This window comes from Durio zibethinus, chromosome 16, assembly GCF_047325235.1.
Source record: "Durio zibethinus cultivar Kanyao isolate XHJ-2024 chromosome 16, ASM4732523v1, whole genome shotgun sequence".
In the NCBI taxonomy this organism is placed as follows: Eukaryota; Viridiplantae; Streptophyta; class Magnoliopsida; order Malvales; family Malvaceae; genus Durio; species Durio zibethinus.
This window is the reverse complement of record NC_143177.1, coordinates 25,253,867-25,279,723: the sequence shown is the minus strand read 5'-3', so window position 1 is coordinate 25,279,723 and position 25,857 is coordinate 25,253,867. Positions and strand designations below refer to the sequence as shown.

Sequence of the window (25,857 nt, the reverse complement as noted above, 5' to 3'; positions counted from 1 at the left end):
AAAATGAGGCTATTGGTTCCGTCCAAATAAATAATTAAATAAAAAAATAAAGTATGAATTGACGGTAATTGTTAGACCCTATCTTTAGCAAAAAGTGAAAAGTTCATTAAAAAAGGACTAAAATAATTTGGCACTAATCGACAATGTTTGCTTTTAATTTCACATGCCTAGTGCTGATAAATTCGCACCATTAAAAAAAATTAACATTTCATTTAGAAGTCAAGATTCATAAAGTTTTTTTTTTTTATGAATTATTATTTTACAAACTTATTTTATATAATTTATCTATTTACAATTAAATAATCATTTTAAATATATCTTAAATAAATACATATCAATATTTAAACTTATGAAATTAAAAAATTACATAAAAATGTATTAAATAAATATATTTTAAAAAATTTTAATTTGTCTTTAATCTTTCAACACTTATTTACTTAACTCATTTAACAAAAATGTTATACGTTTAAATTCTTTTAAACTTAGTTTTTTTTTTCCCTATCATTGTTCTTTTGGGTCAGGAATCGTTGGGGCCCAAAGCAAAGGGGCTAACCCAAATCATATTACCACTGAGCCAAAAATATTACCGACTTTGAGTAGCTCAGTCCATTTAGTCACGTCGCTGTCACCCAGGATATTTATCCGTGGAAACCACAGTCAAACAACCGCCACTCAGCCTCACTGTATGCCACGTGGCACCACCTCCACTCTCCACCCGTGCGGCACGTTCAAGCAGAGATCTCCATCTCTATTTCTCTGTATACTTTTGTCTTCTCTGTACTGTAAAAATTCTTTTTGTCTTTTTTTTTTCTCCGTCCAAAACAAAAACGTAGCAATTTTTTCCTTTTCTCGTTTATTATTTTCACTTCCCTGTTGCAAAAACAGAGAACTAATTCTTTTTTAAAATTTTAGTTTCTTCTTTACCGTTTACTAGAAAAACAAAAAAGAAGCTTGATACAATCGACACTCTTTTAACCAAAATTATGTTTTTAAGGGCTAGTCGTAATCCTAGGATTGATACCCAGATCCGCATTTATCTCTCTCTTTGGTAAGAACCATCTGTAAACTGACATTTTGCATGTTCTAAAAAAGGGTATGTTCGAGTAAAAACAAGTGTTTTCAATTTTCAAGTACCAGGCAAAAATCTTTTGGTTAGTTTTGCATATGTTTAGTTGTATTTTTTTATGAGACATTTACTTCATTTTCTGTCTATAACAAATTTATACAACAGAATTATTACATATTTACAGAAAATAATTGTTATTTTTGTTTTTTTTTCATTGTTGGTTAATTTTACCTGCAATTTTGTTTTGTTTTTTTTTTTTTTTTAATTGTTGTGCTTTCATAGTTTGGCTCAAAGAATTCCGACTTTGATCCGTTTCTCACCTTTTGAGTTTTTTTTTTCTTTGACTTGGGGATCTGGGTTCTTGTTGATTTGTACTATAAGCTTTTTGGGATCTCTCAAATTAGCAATCTCTTTGGGATACCCTTTTGATTTGGGATCTTGGGTCTTCCTCATTCTGTTGAGAGTTGCATTCTTTTATATCATTCAAATCAATAATTCGAATGTTTAAGAGGACACCTTTTGTTGAGGAATTTAGATAGTTGATCCTGGGGGGTCGTAATTCTGGGATCATTGAGTCCAATAACGCAGGAGAAAGCTGCATTTAAAGAGGCAGTTTCCTGTTTGGAAAACAACAGGGTCTTTAAATTATGGGTTGCATTTGCTCGAAAGGAACTCGGGCAAATGAATATGTTGAAAATAACCTTGGCAAAAAGGACAAGTCCCACAAAGACTCAGGGAAAATCTAAAAAAAGTTAGCTGTTTCTTCTAAGAGGGACAATGTTGTGGTGGAGGCAGATGCCACTGCACGGTTGATATCAAATCAGCAGCCAAATCACAATGCCGGTTCTGGGCCTGCATCCTCTTCTGATGACGAGGAAAAGAATTCAACATTGGCGGTTGTTGACAGGTCTAAAAGGACCCCATCCCAGCTGCAAAGACGACAAGCAATGAAGGCCGGGGCGAGGAGTGGACAAGGGCAGCCGAGGATGTCCAGGATCATGAGTGCAACTGGTGGTGAGAGAGGTGCACAGGTGGTTGCTGGTTGGCCTTCTTGGCTAGCAGCTGTAGCTGGAGAAGGCATCAATGGGTGGATACCTCGAAAGGCTGACTCATTTGAAAAGTTGGAAAAGGTCCGCACTATATATATGCTAGTGTTCTGTTCCATTGCTAATTGTATTGAGTGGTTCAGAAATTTTTGTTTTTTTCATGTGTATGCTTACTTTGAAATTTATAATATATATGCTACATGCAGTTAAAATGATCATATATTTCGTTCATGTGCATTTTCATACACATTATTTCATCCTGTGAGGGGCTTTATCTCTTTAATTTATGTGATATTTCCTTTCCTCTTTCGCTAACTTAACTGTCCTGCATATATACTAACTACATGCTGTTAAAATAACCATATGTTTCGTTGATGTGCATTTTCATACACATTATTTCATCCTTTGAGGGGCTGCATCTCTTTCATTTATGTCATATTCCCTTTCCTCTTTCATTAACTTAACTTTCCTGCTAATTATGTAGATTGGTCAAGGAACTTACGGCAGTGTATACAAAGCTCGTGACCTTGAATCAAACAAGATAGTTGCCTTCAAGAAAGTGCAATTTGCTAATACAGACCCTGAAAATGTTCATTTCATGGCAAGAGAAATTATTATTTTGCATAGGCTTGATCACCCTAATGTCATGAAGCTTGAAGGTCTAATTACTTCCAGGGTGTCTGGAAGTTTATACCTTATATTTAAATACATGGAGCATGATCTTGCACGGCTTGCAGCAAAACCTGGGGTTAAGTTCACTGAGGCTCAGGTATATTCATATCTTCAATATGTTTGATTATATCATCAATATTGTTCAGATGAGCATAAAACGTGTGATTCTACAATCTTCTGGACTTCAAAAGAGTAATATTTGTGGTGGAAGAACACACTTTTATGAGAAGTGTGTTACATCATGAACTGTGAATGGGACTTCATTGGTTTTTGATAGTACATATTGTGCATGATATTAGTTTCTTGTACGCATGACAGCAATTTTGTGTCAAAGTTCTAACCTTTCATTATAATGCATTAGAATTATAATTAACCCATTTTCATTTTTTTTTTTTAAAAACAATAAAGTCAGTTGTTTGGATGTTCAAGTGCTGAATCTTTTGTGTTATCTGTGCAGATCAAGTGTTATATGCAACAGTTGTTTTGTGGAACCGACCATTGCCATAGTCATGGTGTCTTGCACCGTGACATCAAGGGCTCAAATCTCTTGATAGACTATAATGGCAACCTCATGATTGGTGATTTTGGACTGGCAACTTTTTTCCATCCTAGTCAAAAACAGACTCCAACAAGTCGTGTAGTAACTTTATGGTACCACCCTCCTGAGCTTTTGCTTGGTTCTATAGATTATGGAGTTGCTGTCGATCTGTGGAGTTCTGGTTGCATTCTTGCAGAATTGATCGCTGGAAAGCCTATCATGCCTGTAAGAACTGAGGTACTTAATTCAGTTTTTGGGAGTATTCGCACATATATCTTGAAACTTCTCTTGTACATCAAGCTTCTAATTAAGGTTTTTGTTTCTTATGTTAGAAAAAAGTCCTCCTTATGATGAAATAAGTTACTACTGGAAGTAAGCATGCATGGCTATGTATATTTATGGTTGTGTGTTTGGATGTCAGTGCACACGCTTAACGAGAATTGGAAAAATATATATGCAAAGAGAGTTTGGTTCCCTTTTTCATATTATGACACTGGTAGACTTGATGCCAAAAGTTAGACTTAAAGTCATACTAGGCAGCCAATTCTGACTGTTTTTTGCTTTAAATTCTGCAGTTATAGCAGCACTTTGCTAGATCTAGGTGCAGAGTTGCCTAGACCAAAAACTATGATCTTATTTAGGGATTTAGTATTGGTGTGAATTTGCTCGTCATCTCATTTCCCACTTATTTAACTAACTGTCAAATTATTTGCTCATTCTGGAGACATGTGTGTGTTTGTCTGGCATCTATGTTTACTTTTAGTTTTTTTTTTTTTTTTTTCCGGGGGGGGGGGGGGGGGGTTGTTGCTGCTGGTGTAGTATGTAACCTCAGAATGCATCTAATTTAGTTGATAATTTACTGGATCATGGGTCATCTGATGAACTGTTATTTTCTTTCTTACTTTCACTGCCATGACATGATTACGCAAATAACATGTACGGTAGAATTGTCTAAGTCATTCAGAATTTACCCATAGAACTGTCCAAAGTGTGCTAGACTTAAGTTTTGTAGTTCAACATTTGTGGGGTGTGATGATCTCAGCATTTATCATTTGTAGGTGGAGCAACTGCATAAAATCTTCAAACTCTGTGGATCACCTTCTGAAGAGTACTGGAAGAGATAAAAATTGCCACATGCTACCATTTTCAAACCTCAACATCCTTATAAACGTTGTGTTCCTAAGACATTCAAGGACTTTCCTGCATCTGCTTTGGCCCTTTTGGAGATTCTTCTTGCAATAGAACCCGAAGTCGTGGAACTGCTTCTTCAGCACTTCAGAGTGAGGAAAAATTAGTTTGGTGTTCCTCAAAGTCATGCATTTTCATCAATATAAGAAAAGCTCTTTTAGTTGTCATCTTATTTACATGTTCTTCTTTTTGGGATCGATCTTTCTATTAGTCAAACTGGTTCTGTTTATGCTTTTTCCCCGAGAACAACTGAAGGTGACACCTTTCCTCATATAAGCAAGAAGAGAAAGGAACCCTCCTAGCTCATTGTCTTGAACTGCATTCTGACATATTACCATTCACAATCTTCATAAGAGTACCCTTTAATGTTTAGTTGGGAATTTCAGATATGCGTTTTGGTTAATTTGCTAAGAGAAAGAAACCCTTCCTTATGATAAGCAAGAAGCTTTTCTTTGCATATTAACTGCACTTGAAATGTTATTATTCACAATCTTTGTAACTGTAACCGTTGATATTTAGTTGGGAGTTTCAAAAGTCCAGCCTATTGGTTCATTAGGACAAAGCAGTTCTCCATTTTACTTGAAAAGTGACATGTATGTTAAAGTTAGCTACGAAATAGTTACTGCACAGCATGTGTGTGGGTCTCATTGGGTATTTCATCATTGGAATGTCAACTAGATTGGATTTCATATGATTATCCTTTCTTTTCATCCTTCATACTTGTCATCTTAACATTTTTTTGTTTATAATATTTCATTTTGGTAATCTGTTCTGACTCTGAAAATTTTCTTCCAGTTCTTTACAACAAATCCTCTTCCCTGTAATCCATCTAGTTTGCCCAAGTACCCACCTAGTAAGGAGTTTGATGCCAAGCTTTGAGAAGAGGAATCTAGAAGGTATTTTTCTGTTTTGTTTTGAAAACTTTTGATTCCTCATCAAAGTTTAAACAAAATTTTTGTGAAATTTTCATGTGGCTAATTTAACTTTTCTCTAAATTCTGGTTATATATAATTCATTATTGTAGAAGCTCTAATAATTTCTTCTTTGTGATTTGCATTTGGCATTATGTATTGGGAATTGGGAAAATCTTGACCGTTTTGGCTCCCATCCTAAACATAAATATCAATGGCCCATTAAATAAGAAGGAAAAAACCGAACAAACTAAAATCTCTCCACCCACAAGAAAGGGATGAAAAATCTCAATTTTGCTTGATTTGTGTTATTGATTATGTTTGCTTGAGCTCTCTCTTTCTCTCTCTAAATTTTTCTCACAAAAGTATAAAAACAACTGTTCTACCTGTTTGGTAATGGAGAACCAGGCGAAGAGCAGCTGGTGGGAAAGTACGTGGACTTGATCTAGTTAGAAAGGTTTCCAGATAATCTACAGCTTTCACTGCCCCAGATGCCAATGCTGAGTTACAGACATCCATACAGGTACGGACTTCATAATTTGTAAGATTTATTTGCCTCTACATATGTTTATGATAGTATGTAATTATGTTGTTTGAACATTTTTCAATGGAAAATTAGCCTATTGGTTATGACTAATGTTTATTTGGTTGCTTGATACAGAAGCAGCAAGGACAGATCAATGCTAAAAGCATCAGTGAAGTATACCATCCTGAAGAAGACGGAGGTGCTGCCTTCCCTATTGAGCCTCAAAAAGGAACAGCAAGAGTTGTATCCTCTCATTCTGGCCAGTCAATGCACCCCAGTAGCTTTGGATCTTTGAGGAATATGAAGGCCAATGAGATTGAGTCTATGAAGGCTTCTGCTCGAGCATTTGGTTCTTCAAGGAAGCCTGAAGAGTTGAGAACTCAGACAACATATGTCCATCGTGGAGCAGTGGAATTGTCCAGATTTTCTAACTCATTTGCAGTTAGAGGCAGTTCACGGTTTGATATGACCAAAGAGAATAGCATAAATCTACGATGGCCAGAGGAGCATCTTAATGCCTGATATAACCATCTGGATAATTCTGAGTCCTCTGAAAAGCATGAATGGTCCCATCATTTACTAGATAGGCCAAAGACTTCACATGTGAAGGATGAACAGCTACCTTTCGAGGAATCAGCAATGGTAAGGGAATTACGAAAATAGAATCAGTTCTATCAATCATGTTTTTTGTCCTAGACATCCTATTTCTTTTCCTTTCTCTGTTTGTTAGGAAAGAAAGAAAGGGGAAAGGAATGAAAAAAGTTTTAATCTAATGATTGAGCTAGATAAAAACATGTGCTATTTTGTAGAACTACCATCACATTAAAACTTTCCCTTCCCTTCCTACCAAATGGAGACGGATTCAATATCCATTCTTGTGGCAGCTGATTTCTGAATGTAGGGCTTTTATTTGACAATCATCTCCTAGAAAATCACAAAGTACATGGTTTATAACATTTCCCAACGCCTAAGTCTGCTTTTACAGTTTTCATGGCATAATGGGACACAAAATCCATCAGTCTCGACTGTCTGGAGTTACATACTAATTGCATTTGTGTGTGTGAATCCAGGGTTATGTTGCCAAGAAAAACCGAATCCATTATTCTGGATCATTGATGCCTCCTGGGGGAAACCTTGAGGAAATGCTGAAAGAGCATGAGAGACAAATCCAAAATGCTGTCCGCAAAGCTCGTTTGGACAAGACAAAGGCAAAATATAACTTTGATGATAATGGACAACTGAATCTCCACTTTACCATGCAAGAAATGGCCGGTGACAACTGGAAAGAAGCTTATACCGGCTTTATTTTGATCCCAAAGCTCAGCAGAGTGTCATAATTTAAACAATAATTTTCTTTTGGAGGTCTGACCAGTCTTGCTGCCAAAAGAGGATCAATGATCATATGAAATTCCCATGGATTCAACCTAGCGGCTAGGTAAACTTTTCCATCCGAAATCCACTCTGAAGTTCTAAATTGCATGATTGAGATTGGTGGGTGGTATTACGGTGATTGCGGTTGAGATTTGCACACTGGCCATTTTCTTGCTACCTCAGGGAGAGGTCTATATCCTTGTTTAATTTTTGGAACCATGCTTTGTACAGCTGAACTCAGTTTCTTATAATTAAGTTGACTGCATTTTTTGTAAAGGCCAAATGATCAGTGCGAATTTGCTGAACCTCACAGAACACATCTGTCTGTGTTTTCTTCTTCCTCTTTTTCCCGCTATTTCTGTCGTAGGATGCAGGGGCTATCCCTAGTTTGCTAGGGCATAACCCCCTTGTTTCGGATAGACATTATTGCATGTTTCTGTCTTTCACTTATTCTTGTACAAGAAACAGTAGCATAACATTCACCAATGCAATATTTTGATGGCAGTAATTAAACAAGGCGTCGGTCATATGGAACTGCTATGTCACCTCACCTCACCAGTATGGTGCATTATTGAGTAAATTTAAGAATCTAACAACCGAAATAGAGAACTTAAGTTCCACATCGTTTTCAATCACAACCATCAGTCACCAATCCTGAAAACTAAGGCTTCCCTAATCATCCATGGCTATTACATCTTAAAATCATGTAAGGATGAAGCAATTTGGGAGAATTGGAATAAGGAACCATATATGTCAAATCCATGAAATCCATTACTGCAGCGGCCAAACAGAAGTGAACACTAATTTATTGAATCCACCGAATCCACCAAACTTGTAGATGTGCCAACCATGGTGTTGCTTCAACCAGAATCCTTGTAGATATCTTGTCTTCATCAAGTATCTGATTGTCCTTCCCTTCATGTCCAAGCATAATGAAACAATATTATGCCATCTTTCACCATCTCCCGCAGCTCACCAATTTTCTACTGCAACTCAAACCCTCTAAAATATAACCATACATGCATCACCTAAGACTTCAAAGCTCCATATCTTTTCGCCAATTTTTAAACCTCAACAACATCAGAAAGGGGAAAAGGTAAAATCAATTCTTTGAGTTTCTCCAACTGTTCCAAACAATTCAGAGAAACATGAGGCCAAAAACCAGTCAAGCTTTGAATCTTAAGGTCCTCCTGCTAGGAGTTTTCCTTGCTTTTGTCCTTCTCTTTGTGTTGAGATCAAGTTTATCATCTTCCCTTGAAAATACAGCATCTCCCATCTTACAGAGCTTTTCACCAGCTAAAGCCTCTAATGCCATTAAAGAAAGCAAAACAGCAAACTGCTCGTCAACTTGCAACAAGATACCCCGTTCTCTTGCCCAAGCTCTCATTCACTACTCAACCTCAACTATCACCCCACAGCAAACACTAAAAGAAATCTCCGTCACAGCCAAAATTCTAGAGAAAAAGTCACCATGCAACCTCCTAGTATTTGGCCTAGGCCATGACAGCCTTATGTGGAGCTCACTCAACTATGGTGGACGAACAGTTTTCCTTGAGGAAGATGAAGCTTGGATAGAGCAAATCCGACGCCGGTTTCCCATATTAGAATCCTACCATGTCACGTATGATAGCAAGGTGAATCAAGCGGAGAATCTCATGGACGTAGGCAGGGGACCTGAATGCACAGCCATTGGTGACCCTAAATACTCAATGTGCCAACTTGCATTGAAAGGTTTGCCAAGTGAAGTTTATGAGATGAAATGGGACTTGATTATGGTAGATGCACCGACCGGGTACTATGAGGAGGCTCCGGGGAGAATGACTGCTATATACACTGCTGGTATGATGGCAAGAAATAGAGAGGGAGGAGAGACTGATGTGTTTGTGCATGATGTGAACAGGGTGGTGGAAGATAAATTCTCCATGGCATTTTTATGTCAAGGGTACATGAAAAAACAAGAGGGAAGACTTAGACATTTCAGAATCCCTAGCCACAAGGATAGCTTGGAAAGGCCCTTTTGCCCAGAGTGATGATTTTTACAATTTTGTTGGCTTTTCCCTTCATCAATTCTTTATTGTTGATGTACTGTTTTATGGGGAATTGTCCTTTATAGGAAAGATAGATACGGTTGAGTTGTTAGCAGCAACCAAATTTCATAGCAATCTTTGCTTTGCAAATTGTTATGCATGCTGCAGAAACCTCTCACATTTCTTTGATCCGATATATATAGAACTACAGAAAGTATAATAAAGACAATCAAAGGATGAGTTTATATATTTTGAGTAGTTGTTTCACAAGGTTTCCATTATCATGAAGATTAGGCGGGTCTTTTATATGTTAATTATAGTTTACGATAAAATATAACCAAAACACAAAAAGTCAATGACTCAATCTGTCAAGCTGAGAAACTAGAAAATTGGCAACTGATATGTTCGGAATACATTTTTGATTTCATGCATGCATATGCATGCAGGCGCATAGCAAGGGGTAGGTATGGGCCATGGCCCTCAAAAATTTTAACAATTATTTCTCGTAAACTTAGTATTCGATCATTTTTCTCATCGAATTTATTGAATTCCCTTCTCCTTATATCTGACTTTTTCTTTTTATGCATGTACCAAAATATGCATATATACTTTGAGTTTGATCAAAAATTTTATACAAGTTCAATCTAAGATTTATAGGTAATGTTTGGTATGATAAGATAAAATAAAATAATATTATAAATAAGAATTAAATAATATTATCATATTTTATATGTAATGATTAAAATCAAATAATTTATTTATTTATCAAAATTATATTTTTTTAAAATTTATATAATTTAAATTATTGATATAATTTTTAAAAATATAATTGAATATATAAATTTAATTTTATAGATTAAAAATAATTGTTTCTGCTTTAAAAATATTGAATAATTATATACTAAAATGATATTAATCTTCTTCATAATATTAATTTTTTTAAAATATAAATCAAATATAATATAAAATAATTATTATCTTATCTTATTAATAATTTTATACATAAAACATTACCATGAAGAAAGAGTAAATATAATGTCAAACAATAAATAAATAAATATTTTTCATTACTTCCACGTAAGGACGAAAAGGATAGGAATTAAAAAAGTGACAATACCAAGGTTTTTTCTGTCATTTCACTAATTAAAACTTTTTTGACCCAAGCACTAATTAATTCAGAAATGTGACAATTTTAAATCAATAAATAAATAGTTAAAAAAAATACTTCCAATAATATTAAAAATGAAATGTAAAGGATATAGAGATTAGAGGCAGAGTTTCTTCTATTGGCATAAAAACAGAAACTTTCCCTTTCTCTGCCAAACGCACCGCGATTCGTCTAAAAAATTTTCCTCTTGTCCATCCAATCATGAGCAACGAATAGTGAGTCCACCCTTCTTCTCCAATTTCTCTTCAGTTTTCCCCTTCATATCTTAATAATTATCATCCCTCTTCTTAAATTTCTACTCACATTTCTTTATAAAAAATTTTATTTTATTTTTTGTTTGTAGCGATTATCTATTCAAGCTTCTACTCATCGGCGACTCCTCCGTCGGGAAATCCTGTTTACTTCTCAGATTCGCTGTAAAGTTTATTTCTTGTGGCCCTTTTTATTTAAATGTGCTTTTCATTTCTTATTTACTTGTTTTTAGCATTGTCGGTTTGGTTTTGCTTAATTTTTTTGAATTAAACTAAGAAGAGTGATTAATGAGCTTCATTTTAAGGTTAACCTTGGAGTAATTAGGGCTAAGAATTTTAAGTGTTTTTTACTTTAATTTTTCCAGGATGATTCTTACGTAGATAGCTACATCAGTACCATTGGTGTTGATTTCGTGAGTTTCTTTCTCGCTGTCGCATATATGTATATGTATATGTATATGTACATATACATATACATATGTTTAAAAGAGAAATGAGATATGTATCATCATTTTAACTTAGCTTGTGTATGTACATATATTTATATACATATATTTATATACATATACATATATATGAGAAATTATCAAATGCACTGACAGTAGGGTTTTTTTTAACTCCATAAGCGGAATTAAAATGGTGACATATGTCCCTTATGTATTTAAAAAAGAAATGAGACATGTATCATCATTTTAACTTAGCTTGTGGAGTTAAAAAACTCCACTGTCAGTGTATCAAATAATTTTTCTATATATATATATATATATATGATGGAAGTTGTTTCATGTACTGAAAATGTGAAATTTATTTTATTTTGTTTAATTGTTTATATTTAGAAAATCAGAACTGTAGAGCTGGATGGCAAGACAATCAAGCTGCAAATTGTGAGTATCACAGAAAGTAATTTCTTTTTGGAGTTTGATTGCAACTCATTTGCAATCAACCTTCATTTAAACCTATTTGAAGTTTAATTCTGCTCAAAACTTTTTGGGACTATATATTTTCAGGTGTCATTAGGAAAGCCATTGGACTTTCGAGATTCTTAAGTCAAATTGTTGTTTTGGTAGAAAAATACACCACAACATAGATTTTGTAGTTGAATTATACTTTATCTTTCAGCATCATGGCTACTGTCTGTAACGGGCACTACTAATATTTGTCTTAGTTATAGATGGGTTTGATTTAAATGACAGAGAAAAGATAATCCTATTTATCAGTTTACTAGGAAGCTATGGCTTGCATAGCTAATATAGCTTAAGTTTTAATACACCAGGAAAGGAGAGTTTAGTTGTTTCATTGATGCAGGAATTCAGTTGTGGCCAATAGGAAGGCATTTATAGGACAAGTTCTCTTTGTTAATCCAATTTGATTTCTTTTCTCACATTTGACCATGGCTGTATGGTATTGGGAAAAATTAGTGAGGAAGAGTCATCCATCACTCTCCTTTAAAGGTTTTTTCAGTTGACTTCCAATTAACATGTGACATTTTATTCTTGTTTCTTTGTTTAGTGGGATACTGCTGGGCAGGAGCGTTTTCGGACTATCACAAGCAGTTATTACCGAGGAGCTCATGGGATAATAGTAAGAAACTGAACCCGACTGATCTGAGGATCCATAAAATTCTATCCCAACTAAACCTTAGTGGTGGGTTTGGGGGTATGCTTCAAACAAATTTGATCATCATGGTATATGTTAATTGATTTCCTTTGTTGTTCTTGCAAATAAAATAAACATACAGTCAATATTCTGGATGTTTTTCATTGTGCAAATTGTATTGGGGAAAGAGAAGGGGGCCTGCTTTACTGAATGTACATATTACTGGCTTTCTAAATGCTGTTTTGAATGTTGTAATCTGGAAGATGTATTTTTTCGTGTGTAATTATGTTTATTTCCAATCAGGAATGCACAAGAAATCATAATTATTTTTACACTCTTGCTGGCACCTCTATCCATTTACTGATTTCTTTTTAGTGAGCTAGGTGACATATAAGTCTGGACTTTTCTGTCTGAATGCCCTGGGATTTACTAAGATAGCTTTCTCTTAAACTTTCTTGTCTCCCTATTTTTCAGAACATCTTCAAACTTTAGCATGTCGAAGAACACAGATATGAAGATCATGTGGTTTTTTCTTCTGAAATTAGTTTTAAGAATATTACTTTCTTTGGGATTGCAACAGATTGTCTATGATGTTACTGAGATGGAGAGCTTCAACAATGTCAAGCAGTGGTTGAACGAGATTGACAGATATGCTAATGACAGTGTTTGCAAGCTTCTGGTTGGGAACAAATGTGATTTAGTTGAGAACAAGGTTGTTGACACACAAACAGCGAAGGTGTGTTTTGTTACTTTTAATGTTTGAACTTTTATTATCAGTTAATTGTCTAACCAACCAGGGGTGTTCCTCAAAGGTTTTAATCTCTCTTTGAGATTCCTAGGGTATTTTTGGTCTCCTTTTGAAACTTCTTGTGAGGCTAAGATGACAAATTGGCTAAACTAATGGAATCTGCAGATGAGATAATTTACTGCATGTGTCACAGTTCAATTAATTTGCAATTCTGTTCTTCAATGAACTACAGGCATTTGCTGATGAACTTGGAATTCCCTTCCTGGAGACAAGTGCTAAAGATTCAATCAATGTGGAGCAGGCTTTCTTAACCATGGCTGGCGAGATCAAGAAAAAGTAAAATGAGTTCCACTCTTTCATACTTTCTTTTTTCAAATGCTATGAACTGTTTATCTATTTACTAATAATCGATAATTGTTTATTGGTAAGATGTTGCCATCATCACCTACCAATAGGTTCTCAATGTACTTGAGAGCATTTAATATAATGCTTTTGTGTTCGATCTATTGGTCTGTCACATTGCTTGCTTATGCTGGAGTTCACCAGTCTAGATTGTTAGAAAATCATTTTCATTCTTGTCCAATTCTCCACATTGTGTTCTTCTCTAATTCTTTATTTTTCATATCCTTAATTATGAAGTTTACTAATATGATTTTATATCAAAATCTATGCAGAATGGGTAACCAGCCAGCTGCTAACAAGTCAACTGGAACTGTTGAAATGAAGGGACAGCCAATCGAACAGAAGAACAACTGCTGTGGCTAGTCAATCATGTTATGATTTAACTCTGTTTTAGACAGTAAACATGTTGCATATATCATATAAATCTTTCAGAAACTAAAATATTGCCTGCTTGAACCCATTATCTGTATAAGTGGAAGTTCTAATGCTTGTTCATGTATATCTTTCATTTTCTTGATAGATTAGATTACTTTGCATGCATTTTTGCTTAAAAAGCTTGGAGCACTTCTTGCTCAGTTCCCAATGGTCTGTTTCTCTACCAGACAGGTTCTTCTAACTAGGTTTCTCAGCCATTGAGAGGTTGATAATGCTTAAAATTGGTCACGTTATATTGTCCTATACCCTCTAGATTTAATTCTTACTTCAGCTTCACAAGTAACAACTCCACATCTAAGATGAGGTTATTGCTCATCTAAAAATCATTATCAGGAAAAATAAGATTTCGAAGCGAAATAGATAATAGATTGTGTCAGTCTGCAACTGCTTGAAAAGTATGATACAAGCTGGGAGCAAAAGGTACCCATGCAATTGCACCCATAACAAAATAAATCATCACTAACGTGCAATAGTTCAAGGACATGGGACGTTCGAATATGTTGAATGATACAAAATAAAATAATAGTAATCGAGAATAAAATTCTCAAATTCAAGGAGGAAACACAAAATTTAATACAAAAGGAAGAATGAGAACTGTAATGAATAAAGATCATACTCAAGATGATGAGCAGCAAGCCTTTTTTGCGTTGGGGTCTGGAGCTCCGACGACAATGGTCTTCCCTTCTGTAATACTTGCAGATGCTGGCTCATCTGAAGAAAGTGACTTCTTACTAATTATGCGGTATATTTCAGAGAGAATGGTCTGGAAAGCCTTCTCAACATTTGTTGCTTCCAGTGCAGAAGTCTCAATGAATGAGAGACCTTCATTCTCTGCATAGCTTTGACCATCCTCAGTGGCAACTGCTCGGAGTTGCTTCAGATCAGTCTTGTTCCCAATCAACATAATCACAATATTAGAATCGGCATGGTCCCTGAGCTCCTTCAGCCATCGGCTCACATTTTCAAATGTTGTTGGCTTGGTAACATCATACACCAGAAGAGCTCCAAGGGCACCCCTATAGTAGGCGCTCGTTATTGCTCTGTACCGTTCCTGACCAGCAGTGTCCCATATTTGAGCTTTCACGGTCCTCCCCTCAACCTGACCGAAGGAATATTAGGAGCATTTACCTTATAACAACCCGACCACTGAGTGTAAATGTCATGGCTAATATGAAGGAAAATGGCAGGAGAGAAAGACAGAGGACGCACATTGAGGTTTTCTCCAAGAAATGGATATCACCTATCTGCTCTCTCTAAATGGAGCAACCCACATTTTCCGGTCATTTCCCCACAAAAGATTCTAAGATAGTAACTCAAATACATCTCTAAAACGTTAAGATAAAGAAGAACATTTATCAACTTAAAAAGGTGACATCTCCAACCTTGATTTGATCATAACAGCAATTTTACAGCATACAACATGTCATTTTCTCCTTGCACAGCAATTTTCATCAGATATAAAAAGAAGTTACTACTAACTAAATTTAGCTAATATCCTGTTAGCTAAATTTAGCTAACACCATTCAACATTTTAGTATTAAAAAGATAACCTTTAATCATAGACATCTCTAACCAAGAAAAGTTGCATGCTTTTTCACATCAAACTGTGGATTTGCATAGCCAGGAACTTGTGTCATTGTTGAAAAGCCCACATCTCTTTAATTTTGGCTGATAACTGCTAACTTATAACTCGCCAATGCATCGGAAAGCAACTAAACTTATGGGATCGCAAGTTTCTTTGTTTCCCTAAGTCATTGATAGATTGACTAAGAGATAAAACACCAAAATCTGACACAAAACAGTGGCTAGACATGCAATGAATGGAAAAATTACATTTTTATTCACTTTTCTCATAGATTTAACACAATTCAATCATAATACAACAAGAATCCATTAACAATAACAATGTGATTCAATCAACTCACTTTTGTTCAGTAAAGTTTATTACCGATTGGCTCAATCCAAGAACGATCTAAATATTTTAAAAAATTCAAAAAAAAGGAGAAATTAAAACAAAAAGAAAGATTAAACAACGAACAAGTCAGATCTACTTTATCTAAACCCAAACTCAAAAAAATAATAAAAAAAAGAAAGTACAAAAAATGGGAGATTTACTTGGAGAGTGCGAGTGGCGAATTCCACTCCGATGGTGGATTTAGATTCTAAGCAAAACTCGTTCCGAGTAAATCGGGAAAGCAAGTTAGATTTTCCTACACCAGAGTCTCCGATTAATACAACCTTAAACAAGTAATCGTATTCCTCGTCCGGTATCCTCGCCATTTTTAGTTTCTGGATTTTTTTTTTTTGCGTTGAGAATAAAAATAGAAACTGAAAATATCAGGGAAGTCCTTGTCTTTCAAAGGAACAATGCTTTGGAAAAGACGGTGTGAGAAAACAATTGACAGATCATAGATTTTCAAGTCAAGAAGTGAAACCCGAGACTCTCGTTTCCGTCTTTGAAATTGATGTGAATTATACCGCTGATTTTGATTTGAGTTTTGACGGGATTTGATGGGCGATATTACCGAAACACCCTAAACGTTTCATTATATTTGTGCAACTGTTAGGGGTATAATTGGAAATAAGGGCTTTCTCTCTCTTTTTTTTTTTTTTTGACAAAAAAGGGGTTAATTGCCTAACTAAAAGATTAATACTCCGGTGGAGTCGAACGGAGTCGAACCTATATGTTAAAAAGTTTAAATTTGAACTCGAAACGAAATTAGTTATTTGAAGTTGGTTAAAGTTTTAATTTTAAATAAAAATTAATTTATCAAATTTATTCGATTAAATTTATTTATAAAATAAAAAATTAATTATATTTAAATTTAAATTTAAAATAAAATAATAATTTTTAATTAAAATAATAAAAATTTATATAAAAATATAAAAATTTAATTAAATTTATGAGTTAATTAAATCGAATATTAATAACCTAAAATTTAATTCATTCCATAAATTAAATTGTTCAGGAATTCACGATAATAATATAATTTAATTTAAATTTTATTTAAATTAAATTTAAATAATTTATGAGTATTAATATATTATTTATATTTTTAATGTCACGTTTACATTTGGACCTGGATCGGGATCAGTATCCTAACCGACCCAAAAAGATTCCTAATGCATATGCCCATCTTCAAACCCTACAATATCCCTAGTTCCCATCTTATACTACCTTCTGCTTCTCACACTCTCTCCTGTTCGTTGCGGCTTCAAGGTTCTGTCATTCTCTTCCCCCTATTTTTCACCTTAATTGATAGAAAAAACGCGTTCTTGTTGAAGATTGTTACTGATACCTTTTCGTTTTGCTTCTGTTTTTCGTTTCCAGATCTTAAATCAGAGCGTCCCTCTTTTTCAATTAAGCCATGGCTCTGGTGAGGTTTCTTTTTTTCCTTTAAATTGTGTTGCTTTTGGAAATTTAACTGTTAAAAGAACAGAAACGAAATGATTAGTGGGAAGTGATTTAAAGTTGAATTCAAAGTGAACCTTTTAATTAAAATTTTCTATATAAAGGAAGTAGAAAATGGAATATATTTTATATTATCACTATTGTAATTCAATGGAATAGTTGATGGATTTGCAAATACTAATAACAATTCGATTTCAATTTGATCAACTAATCAGCAGAAAGAGAAATAACCAAAGAGTCGTACAGCTGAGAGCTGCTAAGGTATAATAGATGGAGGTGATGTTCTCAGTAGTTTACAATGTGAAAATGGCTTTTTTATGATCTTAATTTCTTTTTTTTTTTTGGGGGGGGGGGGGGGGGGTAATTGGTGTTTTTCATTTATCCAAGAAGCAGTTAATACTTTTACCATTTAACAAATACAACAGTGTCAGATATCAGTTTACAAACATGTCTCGACTAAGCTCCCATTTTTGGCTTGATTAACATGATCACATTCAATATTCTTTACTCCGGCTAACCTTGGCCTTACTGCATCTTTAATTTTCCTTAGGTTCTGTTCTACATCGTTTTCTTCTGACTTGTATAGCCTTTTATTCCTTTCTGTCTAGATCCAGTATACATAAGCTCCCCATGCTAATCTGAGTATTACTGAAACCATTGCCTTCCCTTTCAGTCTTCTAATAGCCCACTGAAGCTCATTCTCCCAGTCTACAACCTCCCTCTGCAGATTTCATAGCTGCAACACTTGTTTCCATACTTCTTTTGAGTAACTGCAGCTGAAAAAAATGGGGTTCCTACTCTCCAATTCCTGTTTGCATAGACCACAATTCCCATCTGTGCGAATTCCTGTATGAAAAACTGCAGCTGGAAAAATATGATCTTAATTTCTTAAAAAAATATATTTTCCAGTTTTTTTTATTAATAGTGTTTTTCTCCGATGCCTGGACCCTTCAAAAATAGAGGAGTACCTGTATCGGTGCATTAGGATCCTCAACATGGTATGTGATCTGTGTCAGACATGGTAAAATAACTTCCACACTTTGGCAGCAGAGGCTCGGTACTAGATTCAATTAATTTTTTTCCCTCAAATCTTGTTTTCATTGGCTAGATGCTAGAAATACCAAAAAAAGAAAAAAAAGAGAAGATAATGAAGAGAGAAGTTAAATGCTGGAAATCCAAAAAGAAAGAGAAGATAATAGATAAAGAAGATGACAAGAAAAGGGAGAACATAGATGACAAGGAAGATTGGTGGGTGACTTAGGTGTTGGTCGACAGAGAGGGAGAAGGGAGCAACTGTTGAAAGATGTTGCAGGGAGTGGCCGCACAAAAGAGACCAAAATATGAAAAGAAATCCCTTCTGGAAGTTTAGATCTTTTAAAGTTAAGAGTAAAATGCCGGTTTGGGCCTTTGAGTTATTTGGGCCCAAATATGCTTTTAAAGGTTGATGCTTTTAAACTCAAAACCCATTTTAAAAAATTGGAAAGCTTATTTGAATAATAAAAATTTCTGAAAGGCCCTTTGGTGATTAAAAAAAAAAATCCATTATAATTTTTTGCCATATCTCTGTATCTTAGATTTAAGGCAATTGATGAATCAGATGCTTCAGTATATATCCTTACCCGAGTCGGAACAATGTGGTTGTGGTGTTGGACATTGGAATTAGCTTTTTAAACCATCTGGTTGTTCTGAATTAATGTGGTTGTTTGATTTACATGCAGGTTTTGCATGCAGGAAAAACAAACAAAAATGCCTTCAAGGCGCTCATTGCTGCAGAATACAGTGGTGTGGAGGTCAAATTGGTTGAGAACTTTGAGATGGGTGTCTCAAATAAAACTCCTGAGTTCCTCAAGATGAACCCCATTGGGAAGGTAACCATGCCTATTATTAGGTTAAATTTAGAGAAAATACATTTATATTTGTAACCTTTTTCTTTAATTCACTGAAAAAATGTCTAACTTTTCTAGGTTCCCGTGTTGGAAACACATGAGGGTCCTCTATTTGAGAGCAATACCATTGCTCGTTATGGTCAGAAGATGTGCCAACTCCTTATCTTGCATTTTCTTCCTCTAATGTTTGTTTACTTATCGGTTTCCTTACTTTTCTCTGCAGTTACTCGCACCAAGGCTAACAACCCTCTTTGTGGTTCTACACTGATAGATTACGTAAGAATTTTTTACTACCATGATCTTGTTGTTTTTCTGGCATCAGTTAAGTTTATTTTAAACCATTGTACTTATTGTTTGTATATGTTTGCTTGATTTTTCTCAGGGTCATATCGAGCAGTGGATTGATTTTGCATCCATGGAAATTGATGCTAATATTGCAAAATGGTTCTATCCAAGGCTTTTTGGTACTTACCTTCCTCCAGTAAGTTCTATTTACTGTAGCTTAAGAGACTTTCTCTTTATTTTCCCCAGGTTCTTGTGTCATTTTAATTGGGCGTTATTTGCTAATATCAGACAGTATTGTTTCTTTACAATTATGAGACTATAGGTCGCAAGTTAAGATTGGACTGAGGCAACTAGGCTATCGAAGTCCAAATTTTTAAGGAGAGAATGAGGAATGGAAAAAATTAAATGGACTACTGGCTTATGATTCTTGTTTCATACATTTTCAAGAGGATTACAAAAAGTCGTAGGACAACTACGCTAGTAGGCACTTAATTTTGGTAGTGTTTTCTGTTCATAATTTCTTGAATTGAATGGATATGAGCACAAGAAAGCATGCCCATTGAATTGATAAATCAACTAGGCTGGCTTTTCTCTTTGTTATTTGTTTTGAAGAGATTAGGCTGTTGTTCATTCTGATTTGTTTATCTATATTAGGAATTAAATTGTTTATGTCTGTAATTGATTCACTCTTGAGTATTTTGCATGTAGAATGAGGAAGCTGCTATTGCTGCATTGAAAAGAGCTCTTGGTGCTTTAAACACTCACCTTGCTTCCAATACCTATCTGGTTGGACATTCAGTCAGCCTTGCTGACATTATCATGACATGCAACCTTTACTTGGGTTTCTCCCAGATCATGACTAAGAGTTTTACGTCAGAGTTCCCTCATGTTGAGAGGTACTTCTGGACCATGGTTAATCAACCAAATTTCAAGAAGATCCTAGGTGAAGTGAAGCAGGCAGAGTCTGTGCCACCTGTAGCATCAAAGAAGCCTGCTGCCCAGCCAAAAGAAACTAAACCAAAGGCCAAGGATGAACTAAAGAAAGAAGCCAAAAAGGAGGTTGAGAAACAGCCAGCAAAGGCAGAGGCTGCAGAGGAGGAAGAAGCACCAAAGCCCAAACCAAAGAATCCTCTTGATTTGCTGCCTCCCAGTAAGATGATACTGGATGAGTGGAAGAGGCTGTACTCTAACACAAAGACCAACTTCCGTGAGGTTGCAATTAAAGGTATCTCTGTTGTTTTCATTGTAATACTCTCCCTCTTAAAGACAAACTTCGGACTGTGATTTCTGATACTTATTCCTTGTTTATTACAGGATTCTGGGACATGTATGATCCTGAGGGATACTCACTATGGTTCTGTGACTACAAGTACAATGAGGAGAATACAGTCTCATTTGTCACTATGAACAAGGTAGGCGGATTCCTGCAGAGAATGGACTTGGCACGCAAGTATGCATTTGGGAAGATGCTGGTGATTGGCTCTCAGCCTCCATACAAAGTCAAGGGATTATGGCTTTTCCGTGGGCAAGAGATTCCTCAATTTGTCCTTGATGAGTGCTATGACATGGAACTCTATGAGTGGAAGAAGGTTGACATATCAGACGAAGCCCAGAAGGAACGGATCAACCAGATGATTGAAGACTGTGAGCCTTTCGAGGGAGAACCTCTATTGGATGCCAAGTGCTTCAAGTGATAAATTATCTCTAACTTTGCGTTCTGTGGTGTTTTCTGCCTGTCAGTTTTTTTTGGTAGAGTTGTCTGTTCACTGTTTCTTCATTCAGATAGACTGTCATGATCGTAACCGTATAACTTTGTTCTATTATCCCATTTTTGAGATCCATTCAGATGTCATTACTACCAAGTTTTCCTGCCCGAATGTGGATTCTGAAAGTGCTATTTTTGTTTTTCATCTTTGTTACTTGGTTTTATTAATGGTGTTTTTTTCCCCCCATTTTACTGTTTTCAAGCTTAAGCATGTCTGTTTTTTTCCTGATCATGTTTGAAACGGATTTTAGACAGTCAAAAGTTTGTGCTGTCTTTTCATGTTTCAAAGAAGGGAAAGGAGGAATAGACCTAGAAATTACTGATTTGTTGCGTGGTGTCTAAATTCATCCAATTCTCACACTTTTGGTCTCTTGTCTAGGTGGAAAGAAGATTATGATTGGGTCTTGATTATCTGTTCTTGTCAACATTTGAACTTGGGTCAACAAGTTAATTGTATAATAAAAAAGCTGAAGACCCTGTTCAATTCTTCCGCGGGCATAATTAAGTTTACTACAAATGGAAAAATAGTTTGTCGAGAGAAATAGTGATTTATTATTTCTTTTCTCAAATGGTAGTATCATGAAATAACAATAGATGGGCAAAGAGCGAAACTCCCCCGTGGTGAAGACTGACTGTCGTCGTCCCAAACTTTATCATCAAGTAATAAACAAGGTATGGCCGCATTCATGAACGTTCCATCTTTCCAACTCATGAATGATCCCAGCTAAGCTAGGCGCCATGCACTCATCACCCTTCTTCACAACCAACTCTGTATGATACATTTCTTCATTTCTTGATTTAGTGTTTAAGAAAGCTTTAAAAAGTTATGGAGATCCTAATTTAGGGTCAAAGATTTCATCCCCTCCCTCAATACCCTGTACCTCAAAAAAAAAAAAAAAAACGCTGTATATCATATATATATATATATATATATATTCAATCATTAAGGGAAAAAAATAGTAAAAACTGACAAAATTAAGCCACAAGCATATATATTCCGGTTGCCGAAGATGGAAAATGTGGTGAGAAAATCAGGAAGATCGCAATACTAAACTCGCAAGAATGCAAAGTAGTCTTTGCGCACTTTATTTGGTGTGATTTTAGTTTGCTTTTGCATCCATTTTTCTTGTCTTTCTTTGTTAATGTAAAGTGCAACCAAATTGACAAGTTGTGTAGGTAAGCATTCATATTCATTATAGTTCATACTTCATATCTAATTCCATCATAGCTTTTTTTTTTTTTTTTTTTAAGAAATCCATCAAAACATTTTTGAGCCAATAATCAAGCTGTCCATTACAAAAAAAAAAAAAAAGCATTGGACATATGCATATTAAGAGTAAATTTGATAATTTAAATTATGATAAGATTACACGATAAAAATATAAATATGATAAAAAAATAAATATAAAAATAACGTAATTAAAAATTTTAATAATAATTATATATGAATTTAATAAATTTTAAAAAATATATTTTATATTTTTATATTAACATAAATTATGATAAATAATTTTTATATCAAATATAATATAAATATATAAATTTTAATATTTTTTATGATACAATTATACAAATAACCAAATTTTATTAAGAGTAATTCTTCAAAATTTTCAAATACTAATAATTTTCTTTCGTTAAACTGTGGTCTCTAACTATAAGATTATCAAAATGTACGAAGAAAGTACAAAAACTTTTACCATCATTCTCTTTTTGAAAAACATTATATTATAGTAATAAATTTGGAAGAAAATAGGAGTAACAAATAAAAGCAACTTTTGCCAATTCTTTTGGAAACCTTGGACCTCATTTGTGAAAAAGAAAAAATAAAAAAAAAAATGGAAAGGAAAAGCAAAATTGAAATAACTAAAATATAGGGGCAAAATTGCAAAAACAGCATCTTCGTCGGTGACAATTTTGAAAAAAACAAAGAACCAAATACGCTTTGTAAGCCAAAAAAAAGACCGATTCTTCTGTCTCTGCCGAGAGAGAGAGAGAGAGAGAGAGAGAGAGAGATACAGACAGACAGACACGGATTGAGAGAATGACTGAAATTTCAAGAAGTAGATCGCTGCGTTTTCTACTGTTTTTCTCTTCCGTTTCTCTACAATTCATTTCAGGTTTCCTTTCTAGATCGCTTTATACTCGATATTTTGTTTTTTTTTTTGTATTTTTTTATATTTTTAATTTAAATATTAAAATATTTAGGTCGAAATTCGAATCATTAATTGCATGTAAATCTAGTTTATTTGTACATCGAGATCGGAAAAACTTATATATTAATTTCCTGCGAATCTCACCTTTAGTTTTGTTTCATTAATTCGTGGAAATTCTCAAATTTATCGGTTTTTAGTTATACTTAATATTCTCTGTTTGGCTGCTGAGAAAATTCGCATCGAACGAACATGAAAATAAAGCATTTTTTTATCACTTTTTTTCTATTTCTTTTTCTTTCTCGGGAAGGGTAAGAAAAGGAAATATCTTTTTTTTTTTAATTAAATTCTACAACTTTCGTTGATTTGCTATTGTAAAATTGAGACTTTGAGAAATTTTACCTAAAATGTTTTTTTTTTTTTACTTCGGAGAATGAATGGATATGTAATATCTGTGATTCCAAATTGCTTGTGAATCTCAAACTTTGTAATAAATCTGCTGTTTAGCGAAAAAAGTAGGCAATTAGGATGTATGTAGCATGATCAAACTTAAGTTGTGCTTCAAACTCAGCCTGCTTAATCCGATTTCCTTGAAATTTTTGGAAGTTGTGATGTTCAATTAAATGGACTCCACATGAAACTGTGGTGTCATGCATAGCTGATCCAGATCCATGTAGTTTTGTTGCATACATCATAAGGGAGATGGTTGCATATTTCTTATTATTGGGTTACTCATGTTTTAGCGTTAGTTCAACCTTGTTGCTGCGGAATTTGATTGGAACACTGATTAAGTTGCTGTTATGGTCTGTACAGTAGAAATTGTTCGTATTGGCTTAGCAAATTATTGAAACTGTTAAACAATTTGCTCCAATTTGTTTCCTTTTCTTTCAGGTTTTTCTGATGACTCTACAAGTTCAAAAAACAACTCAAAGACCAAGTCTAATGGGAAGAGTAATTCTGGGACAAAGGTAGTCATCATATTGCTTGGGCTTGTTGCAGTAGGGTTGTTTTCGTTTTTCCTTTTCAAGTTGTGGCAAAAAAAGAAAAGAGATGAACAATATGCCCGTCTGTTGAAGTTGTTTGAAGAAGATGATGAGCTTGAGGTTGAACTTGGCCTTCGGGACTGACTGCATCATTGAAAACTGTGCTCATCCTATTTGAGTTGTGCACGTAAGCTGTCTTTGTGGTCCCCAATTTCCTAGATTCAGTTGCATCCCTTGTTTTGTTTGTAAGGAGAAAATAATTTTTCATTGTCCATGTTTGTATTCTAGCAGTTGAACACCACGTAATGGTTGAATGTAAATGAAGAACATTGTAATCATTTCCACTGATCTAGAACTTTGGGCTTTACTATGTTGAGCACTCCCCATGCATTTTAAAGTTTGACACTCAAGTCTATATCCTTGTGCATCTTTGACAATTTCTCTTGCATTCACGTATCTATCCATGCAACACAGTGGTGACAGTGGGACTTAGTGCCATCATTGATGTGGAATGTGGACCTTGTGTTGGAGTTGTTTCGCTCTTGATGATCGTTTAAGATTGCTTCATGTTGATTCTTTTCAATAGACATATGCATTGGTTGTTGTTATCTGGTTTTGTATTTCATTCTCCCTTTATGTTTATTCTTTTAGCTGTTGACACTGAGTTACTTGCTTTTGATTTGCAGGCTCAAATGGCGTATTGGGCTTGTGTTGTTTAGAAAACTCAGTTTTCTGATGATCAAAATCAGGATTTAGGCATATCCTGTGGTGAGACAGCTTTTCAACCATAAGTTGTAGTATTTGTAATGATATATTCAAATGAAATTTATTATGAATTTAAGTTTTGTGCCAACTTATAATGGGGATTGATGGTTATACCATTGTGTAAAAGTGTTTGAAAGTTGTTAGTTCACTGTTTGTAAAGAATGATTTTTTTATTCATCTTTTTAGTGATATTGATAAGTTGATCCAATAGTGGTTGAGTTTTCTTGACTTCCTGCCTGCTATGCTTGTGGCTTAAAGTGTGTACCATACAAGAGTTGATACTCAAAAACCCTTATTCAGAGTTGGGGGGAGAGATAAATTCCTCGATTAAATAAAAGGGAAAGCTATTGAAAACTCTAGGATTAGCAATGGTTGTCTGTCCATCAGTTTATCTCCGGCAGCTATGGCTAGGGCAGGTATGAAAATGTGACGTGATTTGATCCTCAAACTATGCTGTTTGTAACATTGAAGCGCCTGATAGTTTATGCTTGCAACAAACGAAAATAACTAATGCTGTGTTTAAACGAAGAGGTTCTTTTTATGTGCTATAATATTTTCGTATCTAGCTAGGATAAATTTCGCCCAAAAGGCAGGAACACTTCTGTCAGAGCATAACAGCCCATATGAATGATTATGATATTCGTTGCATACAGTCTTGAATTCCTA

At 34.7% G+C, this 25,857-nt stretch overlaps 5 protein-coding genes and 1 pseudogene across 8 annotated transcripts; 5 read left to right on the top strand and 1 right to left on the bottom strand.

Annotated features, from left to right (window-relative positions):
* Positions 1-1,568: 1,568 nt before the first annotated feature.
* On the top strand, positions 1,569-7,432 carry LOC111298214 (putative serine/threonine-protein kinase At1g09600; annotated as a pseudogene). Its single transcript, XR_016328845.1, has 8 exons — positions 1,569-2,196; positions 2,597-2,881; positions 3,242-3,559; positions 4,381-4,616; positions 5,306-5,406; positions 5,824-5,944; positions 6,083-6,589; positions 7,018-7,432. The product of XR_016328845.1 is annotated as a putative serine/threonine-protein kinase At1g09600 (transcript).
* Positions 7,433-8,316: 884 nt separating this feature from the next.
* On the top strand, positions 8,317-9,592 carry LOC111298215 (glucuronoxylan 4-O-methyltransferase 1-like). Its single transcript, XM_022892978.2, has one exon. It carries the CDS (start codon positions 8,467-8,469, stop codon positions 9,346-9,348), a length of 882 nt encoding a protein of 293 aa, XP_022748713.1. The 5' UTR covers positions 8,317-8,466; the 3' UTR covers positions 9,349-9,592.
* A 995-nt stretch (positions 9,593-10,587) lies between these two features.
* On the top strand, positions 10,588-14,009 carry LOC111298213 (ras-related protein RABD1-like). 3 transcript variants are annotated; one of them, XM_022892976.2, is made up of 8 exons: positions 10,588-10,728; positions 10,857-10,929; positions 11,130-11,177; positions 11,601-11,648; positions 12,274-12,345; positions 12,941-13,096; positions 13,341-13,444; positions 13,783-14,009. In XM_022892976.2, exons 1-8 carry the CDS (start codon positions 10,715-10,717, stop codon positions 13,871-13,873), a joined length of 606 nt encoding a protein of 201 aa, XP_022748711.1. In that variant the 5' UTR covers positions 10,588-10,714; the 3' UTR covers positions 13,874-14,009. The 3 variants fall into 3 exon arrangements, with proteins under 3 accessions (XP_022748711.1, XP_089601794.1, XP_022748712.1); XM_089745668.1 differs by lacking the exon at positions 11,130-11,177; XM_022892977.2 differs by lacking the exon at positions 11,601-11,648.
* A 280-nt stretch (positions 14,010-14,289) lies between these two features.
* LOC111298212 (ras-related protein RABA2a-like) lies at positions 14,290-16,414 on the bottom strand. Its single transcript, XM_022892975.2, has 2 exons — positions 16,061-16,414; positions 14,290-15,044 (listed from the first exon to the last, which is right to left on the bottom strand). Exons 1-2 carry the CDS (start codon positions 16,223-16,225, stop codon positions 14,562-14,564), a joined length of 648 nt encoding a protein of 215 aa, XP_022748710.1. The 5' UTR covers positions 16,226-16,414; the 3' UTR covers positions 14,290-14,561.
* Positions 16,415-17,011: 597 nt separating this feature from the next.
* LOC111298211 (elongation factor 1-gamma-like) lies at positions 17,012-21,438 on the top strand. The gene is made up of 8 exons (XM_022892974.2): positions 17,012-17,165; positions 17,277-17,322; positions 19,076-19,225; positions 19,322-19,382; positions 19,467-19,519; positions 19,626-19,724; positions 20,237-20,753; positions 20,843-21,438. Exons 2-8 carry the CDS (start codon positions 17,314-17,316, stop codon positions 21,220-21,222), a joined length of 1,269 nt encoding a protein of 422 aa, XP_022748709.2. The 5' UTR covers positions 17,012-17,165; positions 17,277-17,313; the 3' UTR covers positions 21,223-21,438.
* Positions 21,439-23,230: 1,792 nt separating this feature from the next.
* Positions 23,231-25,397, top strand: LOC111298210 (uncharacterized). Its single transcript, XM_022892972.2, has 3 exons — positions 23,231-23,410; positions 24,335-24,613; positions 25,113-25,397. The coding sequence occupies exons 1-2, from the start codon at positions 23,335-23,337 to the stop codon at positions 24,568-24,570; spliced, it is 312 nt and encodes a 103-aa protein (XP_022748707.2). The 5' UTR covers positions 23,231-23,334; the 3' UTR covers positions 24,571-24,613; positions 25,113-25,397.
* Positions 25,398-25,857: the final 460 nt, after the last annotated feature.